The sequence below is a fragment of the Benincasa hispida genome, chromosome 3, assembly GCF_009727055.1.
Source record: "Benincasa hispida cultivar B227 chromosome 3, ASM972705v1, whole genome shotgun sequence".
NCBI lineage: Eukaryota > Viridiplantae > Streptophyta > Magnoliopsida > Cucurbitales > Cucurbitaceae > Benincasa > Benincasa hispida.
The window spans coordinates 28,040,805-28,062,359 of NC_052351.1; the positions used below are offsets into that span (position 1 = coordinate 28,040,805).

The following is a 21,555-nucleotide window of genomic DNA, read 5'->3' on the forward strand; positions in this document are numbered from 1 at the left end:
GGTTTGATGACTTTTAGATCTAATCTTTTAAAAATAAATGAGACTTGTAAAAAGTTCTAAATAATTTAAAGGACCTCGTGAAAATGGACTTTTTGACATGAAAAAGTTATAGTTGTTGTCTTTTAAAATCATTGTTGACAAAATAGGATGCAAAACTAACATTCTTCAATGGAATTAAATGTCAACGTAATTATTCGTATTGAAATCTCCTAAATCATAAAGAGATATTATACTTTTCAAAAAAAAAATATATATGTTGCTTTTTCCTCTCTTTTTTTTTTTCTAAAAAGATATAATAGAAAGAATTGGCTTTCCTCTTTACAAAAATTTTTTTAAAAAAAAATCTACAAAGAAAATCAAGCATAGTGATAATTGTGGGACTCACACAAAAGAGAAACCAATCTCTCCGTTAAAAAGAAGATCATAACTTTTAACATATTATTAGCTATTGATTTGATAACAATTATAGATGGACTAATTATTAATGATTTCTTTACTTTTTTTATTAAGAATAAATTATTTCATTTTTAAAAAATTACAAAATTTAAATATCGTTTGATAACTAGGATGTGTTTGTTTTCTTTATCTAACCTTTATTCGACATGATTTATGAAAATGTTCTTAAAAAGTAAATAAGAAAAATAAGAAAATTGAAAAAAAGGTAAATAAATAAATAAATAAAATAGTTTGTTTCACGTTTGGATTCAAAGTTTTTTTTTCCATTTAACTTGTTTTGTGTTATATATTGGTTGATTAATTAGTACTCTTTGGTATCTCAAAATAAAAGAAAAAGAATAGCCATTTTCAAGTGTAAAATTCTTTGTGAAAAACTTATTTGTTTCACATATTTTCTCATATAGGTTTTTAAACATATATTTAACATCTTTTTCATTTTATAAAACTCATCCAAAGAAATCCATAATCCGTATGACTAACATCATCCATATAGAAGATGAACCATAAAAATATAATCTAATTAACTAATAAAATAATCACTTGATCATTGCTAATTAATTAAATTAATTATTAAATATAAATATTTTTTAATCATAATAAAGAAATTTACCATCAATATTTTATATTATCCTAACTATTTAATGTAAATACATTTATTATTGATGGTCTAATTAATTTAAACTCGTCTGATTATTTTTAGTAATTATATTGAATTATATAATCATCAATTTCAATATTACTTTTAATTAATGTTTGATGTTAATAAAATAATTAATCAATACAATAATATATTAAATAATGCTATATTTAATTTGGGACTATATTAATCACTCTCTTACATTTAAGTAAATTATTTAATTTAAATTTTTATATATATAATTGCTAAAATAAACAAAATATTTTAACTCACTGAATACTTTTTCTTTTTTCAAAAAGAGAATCTAAATGCATACTTTAATTAGCCAAAACACTTAAAAACTAAACATTTAGTTTATTTATCTATTAAATAATATACGCGACACAAAAAAGTGGCAAGTCAATATTGAAAGAATTGATTTGTGGCTTGACCTATAAAAGTTGATAATTTTTTCACATAAATTTTCCCCTATGTTTCTTTCTGAATTTAAAGGAAAAATAAAAATTAAACAAAAACCCCACAATCAACTGCGTTAATCTGCAATTAAATTACTCCGGGTTGGAATTCAACTTAAAATTGAAGCAAATATTATGCCAATTTTTTTTTTTCTAATTTAAAACAAACAAAACAAAACAAAATAAAATAATTAGTGTCTAATTCCACATGATTAGCTCATATTTACAAATTTTGCAAGTTTCATTATTGTCTCACACAAATTAGAGCAAAGTAGCATCTTTGTTAACCAAGTCAGTTATTTTGATTTGATTTTCAATAAAATGATATTTTAAAATGGGTAAGTTGTAAATTTAAATCATATGATTTAAAATTAGAATTTGGTCCTTCGTTATGATTTGATAAAATCTTTATAAATAACTTTAGGACTATTTATAAGAAATTTATCAAATCATAGGGATTATTTATAGGATTTTATCAAATTATAATACTAAATTCTAATTTTCACAATTATAAGATTTTAAATTTTAATTTTCTCTAAATAATAAGGGTTAAATTATAAATTTAATCTTTAAAATCTTAACCTAAATTCAAGGTTTAATTTAAACATCACACCTGCATTATATATAGCTATCATGGACATGTCTAAATTGACATGATGCTCGTAACGTGGACTTTGGGGTCAAAGACCACATACTGTAAAAAGAAAAATTGCACATTATGAACTAATTTTAACTGTACACACATAATTTGTCATGAACTTTTTTTTACTCTCTTTTCGTCATATTTTTCACTTTTTAATTTATATTAAGTTATTAGCCTTACTTAAATTTTATCAACTCGAGCATATTTTGACAAATTAGATTTATTGTATTAAATAAAGAAAAACGGATAATATGATTTTCAAATTTTAACTACATTTCAAAAAAAACCTAATAAAAATATGCTAAAACCCAATAAAATTGTTCGTAAACAAACGTGATTGCTAAAAATTAAGAATAAAAAAGAAAAGTGTTGTGAATTTGAGGAGCACAACGACACACAATCAGAACACGCATATGAGAAAATATAATATAATAATAATATATAAATATATAAAATAAATAAATAAATAATAAAAAGTAAATAAAATAACAAAAAATGAATTTCTCCATTTTCTCCAATCTTTTTGGATTGATGACCAATATGTATATGTGTTTCAAAACCCACAAAATGTCACTATTTATAAGTAATTTGGCAAGTATGAGGTGAATTACATGAACATTAATAATGTGTAATCTTGAGACACATAGACAACATATGGGATAATTGATAAGTGACACATGAGCAATGTGTTGGTGTTGACAATCAACAAGCGGAAGCAATTTGGACCTTAAACACTTTAATTTCATCAATTTTAGTAATCAAACAAGTATGTTCAGAACAAAGAGATAGGGTTTCAAGATATTATCTTTGAAGAACTCTTCAATTCTTCAGTTCCAGCTTGAATCTTCACTGACAATGCTTGTAGACCACCACTTGATATTTTCTACAATTCTCTAGGACCTTAGATTGGATTGTGGGATCCAAAATGAAAATCAAAATTTTAGAGAATTTTCGGATTGAGTGTCAAGACCTAGAGAGAACCATTCTCCCTCAAATTTCTACATTACAGCAGTTGAAGTTCAATTAGTTTTGATCTTCTTCTCCATACTGCCTTCTTCCATCATGAGGTAATGACACTCAAACCAGCTTGGAGAAGTGGATTTGTGCAGTGTAAGGTAAAGTGGAAAAGTGGGAAAAACCCACTTCTTCCAATTTTTTATTTTAAATGAATTTTAACATAAAATTCAAATAAATTTAATTTAAAATCAAATTTAAAAAAGAAAAAATAAAACTAATTACATAAAATATTTATTCATAAAGTGATATTTTAAAATTAGTTTTAAATATTAATTCTAATAATTGATTCTAAATAATTAATTGAAACAACCTAATATCCAATATTAAATTATTAAACCGCCAATTCCACAATCATGAATCCTTGTTCATGTAATTAATATTTAAATCATGATTAAATATTATCCAATTCTCCATTGCCAATTAATTCAATAATTAAACGTTTAATTATATCGTATATAATTGCCGATTCCCTTAATTCGAATTTGAACGTTTCAAATTCCCTCATCACGATATTCTAAGATTTAGTCCATTTGTGAGCTAGTAGAGGGATCTTTGGACCTATAGATCATGAGCTCCAACGATCCGAGATTAACTGACTAAACTCTTTAAATCGAATTAATCAACATTCCTTAACTACCAGGTCACTTCAGTAGGTGCACTCTCCTCACGGTAGATATATTTCTATCCACTTGATTTATCCATAATCAGTAAGTTAATCCTTCATATATTGTTCGTAATAACAGCTGAGTCAAAAGTTGTTTTACCCTCAAGATTACATCTTGCTCCTTAAGTCTCACTGATCATCTAATGAACAATCACCAAACTCAGTCCCTCTCAGACCAATGAGAGGGTGGGCCCCTTGTTCAAGATTCAAAGTCAGCACTTAAGGGAACAACCTCTCTACTCTACCTAAAAACGGGTAGGTGTGAATTCCGTTTTGCACCATATGTCTCAGCTATCTACTTGGTCTTACCCCTGAAATGGGGGGCTTATTGAGTCGGCTCTGTTAGGCCAACCCTCACCCATGCAAATCTAAGAATAATCTTGAATAAATAGAAGTTCATAGTTAGCTTAGGATTAAGGTCAAGCTATCTAAGTCATCGCCTTGAAATAGTCAGTCTTAAACAGTAAACAACGTTATAAATTAAGAGTGACTTATTTCTCAGTCCAGTTTTATACAAACTATTTGCACATGATACCCCACTAGCATATCTCCACATGAACGATTCAAGATCACATCATGTATACTAAATACAAAGTGGGCCACATCCGATGGTGTTTCCAAAATAAGGTATTCAGCCTTATCTGTATATTAAAGACCGTTTTAGCTATCTACTCAAACTTGATTCACTCTTATAACTCCACATAAATTCCAATAACTCATTAATAACCATTGGTCTTAGTTTGGTAGAGTTAAATTATTTCTAAATGAAATAAACAATTCATACATCCAATAATAATTTTATTGAATAAACCTCAATAGCATCTTTATTGATAACAAAATAAGTTTAATTGTTTGCAAACCAGAGCTTTAGGACATAAAACTTAATACAATGAACACTAACCATGAATATCTACATTAGACATAATTTAACATATTTATAATAAAAAAGAATTTAACAAAGGAAATAAGTACCAAAAGAAGATTTCAAAAGCTTAGAATATGATTGATTTTGATTTTGTAGGCATTTCCACTTTTCATTTTTAATTTTTTAAAGAAAATAAAAATAATAAAATAAAGACATGAAAAACAAAATTATTAAGAAGAAAAGAAAAAGAGTGCGGTGGAAATATATAATTAATAATAAAATATATATATTGGAAGCAGCCGCGTTTGAACGAGTCAGAATGGCAGAGAAGACCTTATTGGGGACTCAGTCTGACTCTATTTCAAGACTTAGTCTTCCACGTGGCATCTTTTTGTTTTTCTTTTAAATTCCTTTTAATTCCCCCACATATTTTATTATTAAATTTTGAAGTTTTCTTTGGGTTAGAGACTTGAAAGAGAAACCTAGTAAATGATGGACCATGGCATTATTAATACTTCTCTCTCTCTCTATATATATATATTAATTATAATTTTACCCTCTATGACTCTAATCATGGTTTAAATTTAATACTCCTTTTAAAAAGTTTCATTAATGTTTCTATACTTCACTTGAAACAATGTATAGTAATAAGGTGTAATAAAGTTTTAATATCATGACCAAGTTATTTGTAGATGAGATAAATGAGTTTTATGATATGATTTTGTTTTAATAGTGTATAGATTTTAATCTGGTTGAAAAAAATTAAAAGGAGTATTTAACAATGGAGTTAAATCACGAGACACAGTATCATGAGAGTAGTATAATCTTCAAGTCGAACAACAAAGACACAAGTTTGTCATACATTATATACCAAAGTACGAGCAATAGAATTATAATTTTATAGAAAAAATAGAAGTCAGAAACAATATTAATATCTTGTCGATGAAATGTTTGAATGTCATCAACAAAGACTTGGAGTTTGATAAGGAGCATTTTTTTATTACAATTTTGTGATTTATGTTATTTGCGGTGGATTTTTAGCTTTGTTATTTAAATCATGGTAAGTGTTTGCTCATATATATGTGTTGAAATATTTTGCCATGTAAATGGTCATAATTATCTCATGTTTCAAAATAATCATTTTCTAAATGACAAACCATAAGGGATTCTGTTTACGTAAAAATAACTTTTGAAATCATAAAATATATTATAAAATTTGGATAAATTATTTTAAATGACATGCTAGAAATATTTCCAAGTATAATAAAATATTATTGTTTTAAATGATATTTATCAATGTCGGTGATAGACACTAACACTAAACTAGTAAATATCTATCAAGTGTCTATCATTGTTTTAAATAATGACATTTTGCTATATATATCATTGTCTATATTAATTTGCTCATTTTCCTATATTTGAAAATTAAATAGCCCATAAAATTTAGTTTACTTTAGGAATATTTTGTGTATTGTTGAAAGGGTTGTTTTTAAATATAGAAAAATAAACAAAAATATTTACAAGACATAGCAAAATTTTAGAATTATCAATGATAGACGCTGATAGACACTAATAGACTACTATCCGTATCTATCAATATCACTGATAGAAGTCTATCAGCATCTATTATCGATAATTCTAAAATTTTGTTATATTTTATAAATATTTTCAACAATTTTACCGTTTGAAATAATTTCCTTCGTTGAAATGTATTTTATGAATATAATAGTTGTTTATTCCATGAATTTTTAGAAATGTTTAATTAAGTTACTAAACTCTAATATGTCTCTAAATATTCAATTTTGAATGTAATAGATTCATGATAAATTTAAAATTTTTAAAGAATATCAAATTGATCAATAAAATATAAATATAAAATCATAAACTTTCAATTTTGTGTTTAGTAGATATATAAACTTTTAAAGATATCAGATTTAAGAACTAATTTCATAATTTTAAAATTTTAATGACCTAATAAACACAAATTTTAAAATCTAAAATTTAGAGATTAAATTTATAATTTAATAGAACAATAGCTACACAATAATTAACACCATTCAATATTGATTATTGTTCCTTTAAATTTATTCTAATTGAATAACAAATTTTTTGTTTTAGAACATAAGAGAGCAAATTTTTTAACATAATTTCGAAATAACACCTTGCATAAATCATGGGCCACTATATTTAATAATTCCCGTCATGATTAGAATGTACCAACAAATTCAAATCTTTTAGTTGTTGTAACTGCCTTTTCAACAAATTATTGATTCATAGAATCTTTTAAATTTTTACTTAATTTTTATTTTATCCTTAAATTATTATTGTAATTTGAGAAGACTTTGGTTGTCAAAATTAACCTTAAAATGTGAAATCTTGAGTGAAAATAGTTGAAAATAAATCGTACGAGGTTAACATTCTGAAATTCTACATTAAAAGTTTGACAAATATGGTCTAGTTTTGACATATATATTAGTCAGTCAAAATTTATAAGCTAAAGGAAAAATAATAATAACTATAAAATAAATTAGACTCTATTTGACAAAATGCTCTAGTATTTTGTATTTTTTATATCTTATAAAAACGCTTTTGAATTCTGGAGGAAAGTCAAAAACAAAAAAAGTTTCTAAAATGTCAATTATAAAATTAAATTTAAAATAAGGTAGTTGTTTTAAATAGCAAAACTACTAAAAATATTTTTAAATATAGTAAAATGTTACTATCTATTCATGATAGTCAGTAATAATCTATCAGTGCTAGTGATAGACATTGATGGATGTCTATCAGTATCTATCACGGATAGACAACGATATTTTGCATTATAAATTAGACATATTTTTTTTAGCTGAAAACAATTAAATAAAATAGTAATCAAATAAATCCTTTTAAAATATTGCGTTTTAATTTATAAATAAGAGAAAAAAAAATTGAATCTACAATGTAAAAATATTTAGCAACCAGAATAAAATTTAATTGATAACTAAAAAAAATTAAATTTGGGTTAGTTAGGAACATAATCAATATACAACCATAGGCTTTTTATTAGAAATCAAAAGTAGGATATTATTATATATTAATTTGATTAAAATATCAAAGCATGAGATGGAAAACTATTATTAGGTTATAACTATTAACTACCACTCAGAAAGGGAAGGTATATGGGACCTACTGGCATGGCAGAATAAATTGAAGGAATGTGTTTGATGGAATTGAAAATGATCTATCCCATAGATTTCAGATTAAATTATGCAAAATCACTTCTAAATTTTGAGATAGATTTTGATTGCATTTTTGTGTAGAAATTGAGATCGTTGTTACTACTTATTTCTATATTTTTTTAGTATAACAACAATGATAGAGATGAGAAATTGAAACTTTAACTTCTATAAAAGATCAAGTCAGTTATCATAGAGCTAAATTTACGTTTGCATTATCGGTTAATCCACCTCTAATGATATTGTAGAAATCATTTGCATAATCAACTTAAATATTATTAATCACAATAATTTATGTGAATTATATTATAAATGATATCACATATGTCTTCTCATTTTTACACATTAGTTCTCACATAAATTTTCATCTTATTTTTATGAAAGAAAAATCCTTCAGAAGTTTTTTTGGGAACAAATTTCGAAATTCAAAGGAAAAAAAGTAAAACATGTCATAGTTTCAGCCTACCCTAAAGTTTATGTATATTTTGTATAATTAAACCTAATTTTTATACAATTTTTTTTATTTGTATAGTAACCATAAAATGATAGGTTAAAGAAAAATATATAGTATATCCATATTTATATACTGAAGAACTATAATAACAATCATTGATTTGTCAAAATGAACATAACTAATTTGACATAAAGTTTATACTATCAATCTCAAATTTAAAAAATTTAAAAGTTCAATTTTTCATCTAAAATATTGTGAAAAAAATAGTAAAGTAGATATTCGAATCTTGGAAGAAAAAAAACTTGATATATCCTAATTAACAATAATGAATATGTGTATGTGTAAACTGGAGCATAACTAATTAGGTAAATAATCACTAAAATTTATAGAATGAGCTGTCCCTTCATTTATAGGTCCCACCACAAACATGAAGAAGAAGAAAAAAAAAGGTGTTTTTGTATAAAATTTTAGGTTATTGGTGGATTAGGTTGTGGGCCAAAAAAATGTTAAATTGAGACCACAAGGTGTGAACACACGACCGCCACCTCCAAATTCCCTTCTTCCATCTTTTCATCATTATATTTATTATTATTATCATCATCATCAATATCAATATCAATTATCATCATTATTATTATTATTAAAATCAACAAAGCAAAGGGTCGGTAGGATTTCCAATCTTCTAAATTAGTAACAAACCTTGCTTTTATAATCCATCCTGTCTTGATTTCATACATAAATCAACCTCTATATTAACTAAAAAAATAAACTCTTTTTGTTTGGAGTTTATATAATCAAGATCTTGATTCTTGCCTATCAATTTGCCAAGAAAATGTCAATTTATGAAAAGTGATGGATAAGGTTAAAGCTGATGTCATTTCAATGGAGGGATTGAAAAAATTGGAAATCTTAATCATAGTGCATAGATTTGATTCAATCACTATAGATCCAACTGTATTTATGTGTAATTACAGTAAGGAATTTGTTTGTTTAAAGTGGTGTTGTGAAAGATCTACATTAAGAGTAAGTCTGATTAACCCTTCTCTAAAGAACATATATAATTTCCACAAAGTAACAATAATACAAGTGGGAAAACCAATATCAACCTCTCAGAAATTAATTATAACTTGTCTGTTACTCTAAAGTTGTTACAACAATCCTATTGTTAACTTTAAGGTGTACACGACTGCTTCATTGGTGTTATAACTCAAGAAGTGGGTGAAGGGGGAGCTACCTAGATTCAATGGAATACGTCTCTGAACCTCTAAGGAATGAACGACGCCACCATATTTGGAATGACTTGCTAAGATTGGGGCATTCGCTACCACGCTTCGAGAAGAACCTACACCAGTCCATAAATAGCAAATGCTGCTGTTTCATAGGTAGAGTAAGCAGTGCTTGACCCATGGCTTCCTCCAGCATTTTCATATCCAGTCCTTTTTTGCAGCGCTGTAGCCAACCGAAATCTAGTAGCATTGGACCAAACCATGCCTGGAGTAGTCCCAACCTTGTTTCCGAACGACAATTCAGTTTTCTTGTCCCTATTGCAATGAATAAGTTTGCTGAAACCCGACTGAGCTCGTACCTAACCATCGGTGAAGTGTTATCGTGCATTCTAATCAGTTCTTTCTGTTCTGCCCATATATTGACAAATTCTTCAGCCATTTGCCAATCAAGTAAAATTTCAAGCAGCCAGTTGATAGTATCCACCTCCATTGCGATTTGTTCAATTAATGGCTTTTCAGTTATATTCTTTATGCTTCTTTCGGGACAGACTGCATGGGAGGATCCCTTCAAAAGGCTGACTAATGAAGCTATACAAGTATGGAAAACTGCATAAAGGTCCTCTTTACTGAGGTCCAGATGATCTTTCTCGTAAACTGAGCTCTTGCAAAGAAGACCCTTGACTAAAGACTTCAGTTCATTTCTTGCAATGGAATTAGAACACGTAGAAATAGACAAAACGAGCTGTCGGGCTATGCCTTGCTGTGAAATTACTGAATCGAGCAAGCGTAGTCTTGCCAAGACATCTCTACTTGTTGCATCATCAAACTTGACTTTTATAAACAGATTCCTTAGTTTCTCTTCTTCCTCCTCTGTCCAAGGCACAGCCTCTAAGTACTTTAAACATGAAGCAACACACTTTGTGAACATGATACTTGCAGATACCTAAGTGATAAAAGATATTACTTGTTAGTGCTGGACTTCACTGATGGAACATCAATCATGCTTGATCTATATAATGACTACTTCAATAAGAGAATAGATAATAGCTTCTTTAATACACTTGATATATTCTACCAATGTCATAAAAACATGAGGTGTCTATATTGCAAGACTGCCATTATGTATCGATTTAGATCTCAAATATTTTAACATAAGCATTGTTAATTTCCAAATCTGAGTTTTGATTATTCAGTTTTTTTCATCATCATTATATACAATCAAAATTAAAACTACAACGATAAAAGATTGGTTGAATTTTCCAATACCGATGATATTTTCAAATCACGCATTCAAATGCAATATTGGTGGCATGCACAATTCAATTTCTGGTAACCGCAAAGGTCAGTGGTAAAAGATATTCTCTTCATCTAAGTGATCATGGAGAAAAGCAATTGGATTCAATTAAGCATGCATGGGGTCTTATGCTTAGGATACTAATTATTTCCCAATTTCAAACGTTAGGAACATCGAAAGATCAAAGGACTCGAGGGCCATGTGGAATCAAAAATAAAAATGAGGTTAAATTAAAAATTTAGTGCATGAACTTGAGGTTTGTATCTACTTGGTCCAAAACTTTCAAAAGTGTCTAATAGGTCCCTGAACATTCAATTTTGTCTCTAGTAGATACATAAATTTTATAAAAATTGAAAGCTTAGAGACTAAATTTGTAGATAGACACAAATCTCAAGGTTCAAGAACTAAATTTGTAATTCAATCTATTTGACCTAAAAAGGAAGGTTGTCTCTGGAATATTTGAATTTTCATGACCAATGGTTTCCCCTCGATACAATTAAACATTTGTATTACAAGATATTATTTTTAAAGAAAGAAGAAGAAGTTAACAAGCAAGGGTGGGGTCAGTAAAGGGCCCTTTCCAGCAGATCGAGGCTTCTTAAACATAATTCACTTGACAACCTTGATCTTTTATTGGTTACGTTATAGTTCTAGCCTCTTATTTACTTTTAGTGTGTGGGTATCTATACTTACATTTGTTCCATATTTCTTGTACTTCGCTTCGATAAAACTTAAATGATCTATAGAGAAAGATAATAAATTGTAGTCCCATTTAATTAGGTGGGATATTCTATTGAAGATTGGCGTGAAGGGTGTATTAAAGTATTCCACTCTCTCACAAAATGTCCATGGCATTCCCCCAAGGTTTTTTTTTTTTTTTTTTGGGTGGCGTAAGGCCATTGGCCATTGTGAATACATATGGGTATCATTCAACTGAGTGGGGTTCACCTATTCTGAGGATTGGAGATTATTGTATGATCCTTGACGTCTACTTGCGGCCTTTTCCTCTTAGTTGACTGTCCCTTCAGTTTTGTCAAATTCCTCCACATTCTCCTTAAATCTTCAAAACAGTAAAAGACCTCCTTAGTAACTATTTGATTTTTGGTTGTTTATTTTTGAAAATTAAGCCTATAGACACTACTTCCACTTCCAATTTCTTCTTTTTTTATCTACTTTCTACCAATGGTTTAAAAAACTAAGCGAAAATTTGGAGGGAAAAAAAAAAATTTAAAACTTATTTTTGTTTTTAGAATTTGGCTAAGAATTCAACTATTGTAAATGCAAATCATTGTAAGAAATGGGAGGAAATAAGCCTAATTTTCAAAAACCAAAAACAAAATGGTTACCAGATAAGACCTAAAATTTTCTTAAGTAGTCACAGATTCTTAGTTGAAGTGTTATCTAGAAGCAGTTGACATCAGTTCAGGATACCTTTTTTCACTATGTTAGTCAAATTGTTTTCTAGAGGTTGTTTAGCCTTTTGGTCAAATGTTGGACTAAGTTCTGTTTCTTAAGACTTGCTAAGATAGATACAAGACTCTTTGGAAGGAAATTTGTTTGGCTACTTCGTAGAACACATATCCAGAGGAGGGTTTTGGGAAGAGGCCTGATTGGTCAGTTTCTTTTTTCAAGTTTGCTTTATTGTGAAGTTGGTTTTCCATCAAACAATAATTTTTTAAAAAAATAATAATAAATTTAAATGAGTGAAACCAAACTTGTTTCTTACAAGGATGTAAATGCATATGCATTATTGCCTTTAAACTTCCATATTTGTGAGATATTAAATCATCTAATATGCATTATGGGCTTGATGCATTTATAAACGTAAAATACTAAACAAATAAAGATACAAGGACTAAAACATAAGAGCCAAGTATAAGAACTAGACTCAAAAACCTTTTTCATTTTCCTTCAGAGACACATAACAGTGATATAATCGAGAATATATCTATATTTTCCCAAGAAAAAAATTCAGCAGCATAGTTACCTTAACTAAGAAACAGAGGTTAAGAATAAGGATCCAGAATTATGGTTTAGAAAAGACAACACCATATTAGATGTCCATAACTTTGAGTTTCTTACCAACGCTCAAGAGGTGATTTAAATTATTAAATATTTATCTATGAAACAGTTTCTTTGATTGAATGAATAACAAAAGAACCCTGGGCTGCTAATTTGATTACTTAGGAAACTACTTCTCTTCCGACTAAAATAGGAGGTTTGGGTATTGGCAATCTCACTACTAAAAACCGTGCTCTTCTAGCCAAATGGGGTTGGAGATTTCTTACTTAAAAGGATGCTCTTTGGAGGCAGGTGATTGCTTCCAAATACAAATGGAACATATAGTCGGTGGTCTTCTATGAAGGGCTCTTGGTTGCTTAAAGGGTCGTGGATCCAGATTATGAAAAATACTCCTCTCCAAGGATTGGTACAAAGTCAAAACTGGTCGTGGGGTAAAACCAGGTTTTGGAAAGATAAATGACTTGTTGATTCGCCTCTCTGTGTGGAATTTCCTAGATTTTTCAGAATTGTGACTGCTAAGGACTTAATGGTCTATGATTTCTAGTCTGACTCCTCTTTGTGTTTGGGACTTAAAGTTCAGAAGAACGTTGCTGACGCTGAATTTGATGATTGCGTCGATCTTATGACCAAGCTCCAAGCCTTTACACCAAATAATAAAGATAATGTAATCTTGTGGATGTTGAAAAATGATGGCGCCTTCTCAATTAAGTTCTTCTCTCCCAAGCTTATTGTGAAAGAAGTTGCCCTTTACAGACAGAGCTCTGATGCTATATGGAGAGCTAATTGTTCGAAGAAGGTCAAAGTCTTCTTATGGATCTTTTCTTTTGAAAGGTTGAATACATGTTGTAGAATCCAAAGAACTGTGTGGTATTATGCTCTCTACCCTAATTGGTGTGTTCTTTGTAAAAGAAATGAGGAGTTCTTGATGCATCTCTCTTTTTTTGCCCCTTCTCTACAGATTGTCGGGGAAGGTTGTTTAATTTGTTCAACTTGCGGTGATGTTGGCCCAACAAAGCCTCGGATGCTCTTCAGCTTATTGAGGGCCCCTAGTTTTATGCTCAGACAAAAATCCTTTGGTCTAATGGGGTCTTTGCCCTTTTGCTTCTACTTGATCTTCTACATCTAAATTCTTTTGCAATTAGAGCTTGACACATATTTGCACCAGTTGGGCTTCCTTTTTGTAACCGGTTGGTGTGTGGAGATATCTTATCTCTCCCTCTTTTGTATCTTCCTTTGATATTGAAAGTTAGTTTCTTATCCAAAAAACAAAAATAAAAGAACCCTCACAAAGGAAGTTACAAAAAGGTCTTCAAGCTAATCGAAAATAGAAATTACTGAAAGGGCTATCTCTTATACCAAGTGGCCACAATAATAAGCTTCTCCCAAAAATATGCAAAAGAAACACGTCTAGAAACACGTTTTAGTGTTTAATTGAAAACCATGTAAAAAATTAAAAATGATAAAGTTATTACATGGTTATGTTATTACACGTTTACGCAGTTAATACTTTCAGGCCATCAATTTAACCTCCTCGGTTTATAAGATCCTTGCCAAGGTTCTTATTGAACATTTAAAGCAGATATGTCTCCACTTATATTGGTTTCTCAAAGTGATTTTATTGAATGTAGACAAATCTTGAACCAATATACGAAGTGGTGGAGGAGCATTGAGTTCGGAACCGTGAGGTTTTGATTCTAAAGCTTGGTATTGAAATAGCTTTTGAGGTGGTTGATTGGGAGTGGGGGCGGACAACATTTGAGTTTCTATTCTTCGATTTGTAAATGATATTTTGTTCTTTGTAAATATGATGATTCTTTGTAGGAGATTTTAATCAGAACATTGGAGGTTTTCAAGCAGTTTTCTAGGACCAAGATTAACTGGCAAAAGTCTTCAAGTTGTGGTAGTAATGTCTAAGACTCAAAAGAAAATCATATTGTAAAAAAAAAAGGGTTAATGTTGGGGATTCAAACTGCAAAGTTCACATTTTAATTGTAAGATCGGATATCTGCCATTCTTATACCTTTCTCTACCTCTTGGAGTTGGCCTGTTGGAGGTCGTCAAAGAAATGCTTCATTTTGGCAGAATCGATAAGAATCTAGATTGGTGGAAGATTAACCATATGTAAATTGGTACTTTCTGATCTTCTCTTATATTTATGTCCCTTTTTCTTATTCCCTCTAATATTTGTTTAGAACGGGAAAGAAGATGAGACTTTATTTTGGGAAGGAAGCATTGGTGGGAAGATAAATCATCTTGTTAGGAGGTTAATCTCCAAATCTGAACTTGATGGAGGTTTGGGTCTCGGAGGATTAAAGAACAGAAACTTACATTTCATGGGCAAATGGAGTTGGAGATATATCATTGAGCCTCGAGCTTTTTGGCGAAAAGTCAAAAAGTCATAGCCTACAAATGGAAGATCAAATTTCAGTATTTTCAGCTCATGGACGAGTATTCCAAAGGTTACAATATGTTGATTGGAGTATACTAAAGGTTTAAAAATCGGTGGAATCTTATGCCTCCTTCCCTTTTGGTAATAGCTCAAGAATGGAAAATCTTTAGTACCATTGGAGTACCATACTCACTTTGTTCACACTATAAATTTGTTTTCATAAATATTAGTAGACTCCACACTATTTCTAAAAGCATGATCACATGGCAAACAATGAATGGAGGTAGTACAGAAAATTTTCTATACTACCATACTACTAGAAATTGTCCCTTCAACTCTGTTTTGGCATGATACTTGAATTGGTGATGATCCTTTTGAAGAGTGGTTTTTTCCTCGATTATTCAGCATCTCTACGTTTTCAAATGGTTCAATTTCTGTTTTTTGGGATTCCTGATGCCTTGCTTGGAGTATTATATATAGAAGACTTTTAAAAGATAAGGAAATTGATTCTTTAAAAGAAACGACGAGGAAATTGATCAATTGTTGGAAAATTTATTGTGGCCAAAGTTAAGGATCAAAATATCCATTGACACGTTGATATAGCTGTAAATCAAAGGGCTCAACGATATAAAGGATTAATTGAAAATTTTGATATATTTTATAAATACTCATTTAAAATAAACAAATAAATAAATCATCTACCAACCTCAATATGAAGATATGCACTAAGAACAAGATATATAACCTAGTTTGGAAGTAATAACAACTTCATTGTAAATTTAAATAATATTCTTTATACTCACAAAATTATCTATCAATATATCATTCTGGTACCAATATCAACATTGATATTGGTTTCTTAAGATTCAAGGAAATGGAATTCAAAGACTTTGGGGTGCTTTTTCAGTTAACTCTCTTCCTTGTAAGTAGGATTTATCTTCTCCATTGTCAAAGGACTGGTTCTCGACCTTGTGGAAATTCAACAGTCAAAAAAGAATTAACATTCTTGATAGGATTTTGCGAAACAGTTCTCTAAATACAGTTGAAGTTCATAAAAGGAAGCTTCCTCCATCAAGTCTTACGTCTTCTATTTGCTGTTTTTGTCATGAAGCAGGGGAATTTCTTAATCTTCTATTCTTTGTATGCTTGTTCTTGTTGGTTTCTTGGTTTAAATTGTTCGCCATTTTCACTTTGCAGTGGGGTCTCTTTAGATGCCAATACTAACGCCCATCAGATTTTATCAGGCCTGTTCTTACCTTTACGATCTCAATTACTTTGGAACTCCAAAATTGTGATTGGAAAGAAATTAGAAGATTTTTAAGACAAAAATTGTTCGTAGTTAGATTGCTTTGAGTTGGCTCATCCCAAACTTCAAAGCTTATCTTTGGTGCTCTCTTTCCAACTCGTTCATAGGTTATTCTCTGCAAGACATTTGTTTAAATTGGAATACATTCATTTCTCCTTTGTAACTTTGTTTTCTTTTTTTTTTTTTTGTTTTATCCTTTTTCACTACTTTGAAGCTCGTATCTGTTGAGCATTAGTCTCTTTTCAAACATGTAATTAAAACATGGTTCAACCAAGGATTTTCTCGAGCAGATATTACATTTTCAAGGGAAAAAACTTCAGTTTTCCACAAGAAACCTCATGCCATGCCAATAAGTTTCAAGTGTCTTAAATACCTATATTATAGAATATGAAACTTAAACAACTACATGGCTTAACAAGGTCATCACAGATTCAGTCAGCGGGTAACTTGCATGTACAACTAATATGAATGGTTAGCTAAATTGTTTCTTCATGAAAGAGTTTATTCCATGAATAACTCTAGGAGCATTCTTATAACAGTTTGAAGAAGCAGATATCTGAAGAAAAATTGCCACTGAACAGCTCAATTCGATTTATTCTGAAGAAAAAGGACATTAGAATAGAACATTGAACAGCTCAATTCGGTTATTTCCATCCCAATGTAATTTCAACAGAAAACCACATAGTCCAACCCTAAAACATTTTTTGGTCAAAATAGGTTAGGGAGAGGGTTTTTTTTTAAAATAAATATCCTTAGTAGGTGGGTTCGATAGAATTTGACCACGGTATCACTGTTGAGCCCAAGGATCTTAACAGTGTCCCGACTTTTGGGGTTAAACATAAACAGCTTATAAGAAAAATAAATACATATAAGACTTGCTTGAGAATTACTTCCTAAATTCTTTCTGAAGAATAGTTCTTAAGATGACTTCAGCCTATGAGAACACTGTTGACCCCCAAAATCCCAAACCAGACAGGCTTACTCTTAACGCAGCACACAAACACAGCAACAAATTTGCAATCAAATTATAAAACAAAAAGAAAAAGCAGATCAATCTTCTTTCTCTACTATATTCCCTAATAAGCACTAACCTCAAGTATGTCGATGGCCCGATAGACACCGATCTTCGAGAGTCGTTTTGAAATATCATCCTCAAACATAAGCTCAATGGTCTCCCTAAACATCCCCAAGTTCTCCACCTCAGGAACTTCAATTCTACACAATTTTGAACGCGAAGGACTGCCATTTGATGCTAAATCCTTCTTATGTTTCACAATCAACTCAGAAAAAACCTCTGAATTAGCACATAATACCTCTGAATTCAACTCCAAAACCATGCACCCACCATTCTTTGCCCTCAAATTCAATCTCACATCGAACACATCTTTCTTATCACACCCAACAACTGAACCAGAGCGCGACAAGCTTGCTGGAGGATCCCGATACTTTTCCTTCGGAGCCCGAAAGCTCTCAACTCGCGGTTGAACGATGGAATCAACAACAGCAGAGTTCTCGGTCCCCATTTCTTGCGCCAGACTTTCAACATTCTGATCAGAATCGATCGGCGAAACTCTGCCGGGAGACAAGATCCTTCTTGGATCAATCCGACCGACTAAACCCAGCCCAGATTTGGAACTCTGAGGAGAATTAGGAACAGAGACACTAGGTTTAGCCACATTCTCGGACTTAGTACGAGGGGTTCTAGACCGAGAAACCAGAAAGTTATCCGGACTGGAAGGCGGCACTGCAAATGAACAACACCAAGATCTCCGACGAGACCGAGGCTCCCAAACGGAAGTGGGTTTTTTCCGGGAAGAATCCTCCATGGAAGAAATGGGATCGGCGGCGAAAACCCAGATGGGAATTGCGGAGAAAATGAGAAGAATAAAGAGAGAGAGAGAGGAGAATAACAAAAGGGTGTGTTGGGAGGAGTGAGTAGTGAAAGAAGGATGGGAAAAAGAAGAAGAAAACTGGGTTGGCGTTGGATTGAAATCGAAACCCTTTTTCTTTTGTTTTTGCCCTTTTTGTTGTTGAGGTTATGCTTATGAAAGCTATGGGGAATCGGGAAATTTGGAGCTTAGTTCGGTATGTTAGTTTAATAATGGCGGATTACAGAAGAGGTGAACACGATTTTGTTTATAAGAAGAGAGAAAAGAGAAAAGAAAATGGATTTTGAATATTGATAGGTCTCCATCTTTCTCGGATTCCCAAGAAAAATGTTTTTCTTTTATTTATTTGTTTTTGTTAAGGAGCAATGATTAAAAAAAGAGAAAAGAAAAAAGCTAAAACTCTCACGGGTACGCAATGTCTCATCGTCTCTGAATCTGTATGATTTCAATTATTTAAGCCGCACTTCATTCCTTCTAAATAATTTTATTTCTTTGGATATTCATATCCACCTCAAATTTGACCCATCAATACACATTTTCATTATATTCTATAAGAGTATTCAAAAAATCCGATAATCCGAAAAATCGATCAACCCAACTTAATCCATACGGTTTGGATGGATTGGGTTATCAACTCATTTGGGTTGAGTTGGATTCAAATAAATGAAAATTTTATGGGTTGTATTAATTCATGGATTCACCTATCAAACCAATCCGAATTCTAAAATATATTATTTTATTACTTATAATATAATTATTTATATATATTTATTGATTTTAATTTTATTTAATTCCAATATTTTTTAAATAATTTACTCTCCAATAACTCTTAAAAATAGTTTCTGTATACTTTAGAACGAAAATTTTCACTATATAAATTGAAATTAAGTTGTTAATCTTAATTCAATATATGAAGACAATTAAATTAGATTTTTACATGTTTACATTTTACTTTTTTTATAACAAAATTTTAAATAAATGACCCGATTAACCCGAATCAATGAAAAAATTTATAATTCGAACAATTGGGTTGGATCTAAAAAGTTTTTTAACTCAAACCAACCCAACCCATAAATACCCCTAACATTCTAAACAAAATTTAAAAATAAATTACAAATTACAAAAATCACTTCTAAAATATGGTGACCCTCAAATTTTTAATTATAAAAATTAGATCCATAAACTTCTACAAGTATTAGAATTGGACCCTCAAACCTATAATAACCGTAAAAATGGACCCAAATCTTCAAACTTATATAGAGGTTATAATTAATACAATTATATAATTCTGAAGGTTTAATTTGATCCAATTTTAGTACTTATAAAAGTTTAAATTTTTAAAATTTAAAGTTTAAAGGTATAGTTGTAACTAAAAATATAATTTGCAAATTAAACCATATTTTGAAATATAAATTAATTAAATACATGAAAATGAGATGAAGATTATAAGATGTGAAACTTGAAATGTTCACAAAGGAATTTGGAATTTAGTGTCTTTTTTAAAAAATGGGAATCTAGATTTCTAAAGGCTATTTACTAGAGAAAGGCATCAGTATTAACCATATTCCTTTCTAATATTATTCTCAAGTTTCAACTTTCAGGTGCTTTATAATATTATTGAAAATTTAGGGCGTGTTTTATTATTTTCTAACAATTTTGAGAAATATAATATATTACAATACTTTACCAAGGAAAAGCTTTAATAAGAATGTTTATTTTCGAACAACGACTTCTCAAAAATATTTCACAAGTAAAATAACTTTTTCACGAAGAGGACTAACCACCGACATTTTCGCCTTCTTACCACTTATTATTTATTTATTTATTATTATTTTAAGAAAAAGAAAATACTTAGGAGGTGTTTGACGTGTAAAGTTGAGTTGATAATTATTGTAGGATGAGAGTAATTGGAAGAATTGATACGAATAATGAGGTAAAAAGTGTGAACTAACACGAATAACGAGATAATATAAATCAAAACGGTAGATGGGTTTTTTTAACCCACCCAACTCAATTCAAGTTAGAGGCCAAATGCCCCCTTTAACTATTTAACTATTTCAACTTTACTTCTTTAGAGAAATTCATTAGAAGTCTGCAATCAATTTTATAACTATTTATAGTGAAGATTCGAAATATTTATGTCAAGATTTCGATTTCATGGAAATATTGATATCGATCGAAATTTCGGTAAAATAAGTTAATAAAACTTTATCTGTAGCTTAACTAGACCATAATTAACCATTTTTAATCACAATTTCTATAACATAGATATCTATCGTAATGTATGTGTATTTATACGAGAGTAGAAAATTAAGAAAGAATTGGAAAATTAATTACAAAATAATATAAAATTTAGAAATATTTTGAAGTGAAATAGTGTGAAAATTATGAAAGTTTTGGATGGTAAAAGAAAAAAAGAACTCACATCAATTCAATTTGAGGTGAAATGATGTGAAAATTTAATGAAAAAAATTTGAATGAGGTTAAAAATAAGTTTTTTTTTTCTTTTTTGTGGGTTTTTCAAATTTGATTTCTTTAAAAATGAAATTTTTCGGTCTAAAAATGAAACTAAAAATTGAGAAAAGATGAAAATTAGAAAAAGTAACTCATAAAAAGGCTTAATCCTTTGTTAAAAATAAAATTGATGTGTGAAACTATAGAATTGTGTATAATTAGAACCACAATTGAAAAACTTCAACTAGACTAACGAAGTTAATTAAAAAAATCGAAATTTCCTCGAAATGTCGAAATTTCTCTAAATTTACTTCAAATCTCAAAATTTCATCAAAATAAGAGAAATCAGAATATTCTTGAAATTAATCTCATCATCAAAATTGGGAGGAAAACAATATTCCTCCATCAAAATTTTGAGTCTTCACAATCTCATTTTGATCGAAATTTTAAACTATGTTTGTAATACACATTCGTGATTGAATCTCTATAGAAAAGTTTTATATATATTCATGAATGTCAATATACGTACAACTTAACTAGCATAAGAATATACTTACAACTAAAAGATT

The 21,555-nt window shown here is 29.7% G+C and overlaps 1 protein-coding gene across 1 annotated transcript; it reads right to left on the reverse strand.

Annotated features, from left to right (window-relative positions):
- Positions 1-9,439: 9,439 nt before the first annotated feature.
- Positions 9,440-18,892, reverse strand: LOC120073465 (BTB/POZ domain-containing protein At2g13690). The gene is made up of 2 exons (XM_039026313.1): positions 17,735-18,892; positions 9,440-10,575 (listed from the first exon to the last, which is right to left on the reverse strand). Exons 1-2 carry the CDS (start codon positions 18,467-18,469, stop codon positions 9,637-9,639), a joined length of 1,674 nt encoding a protein of 557 aa, XP_038882241.1. The 5' UTR covers positions 18,470-18,892; the 3' UTR covers positions 9,440-9,636.
- Positions 18,893-21,555: the final 2,663 nt, after the last annotated feature.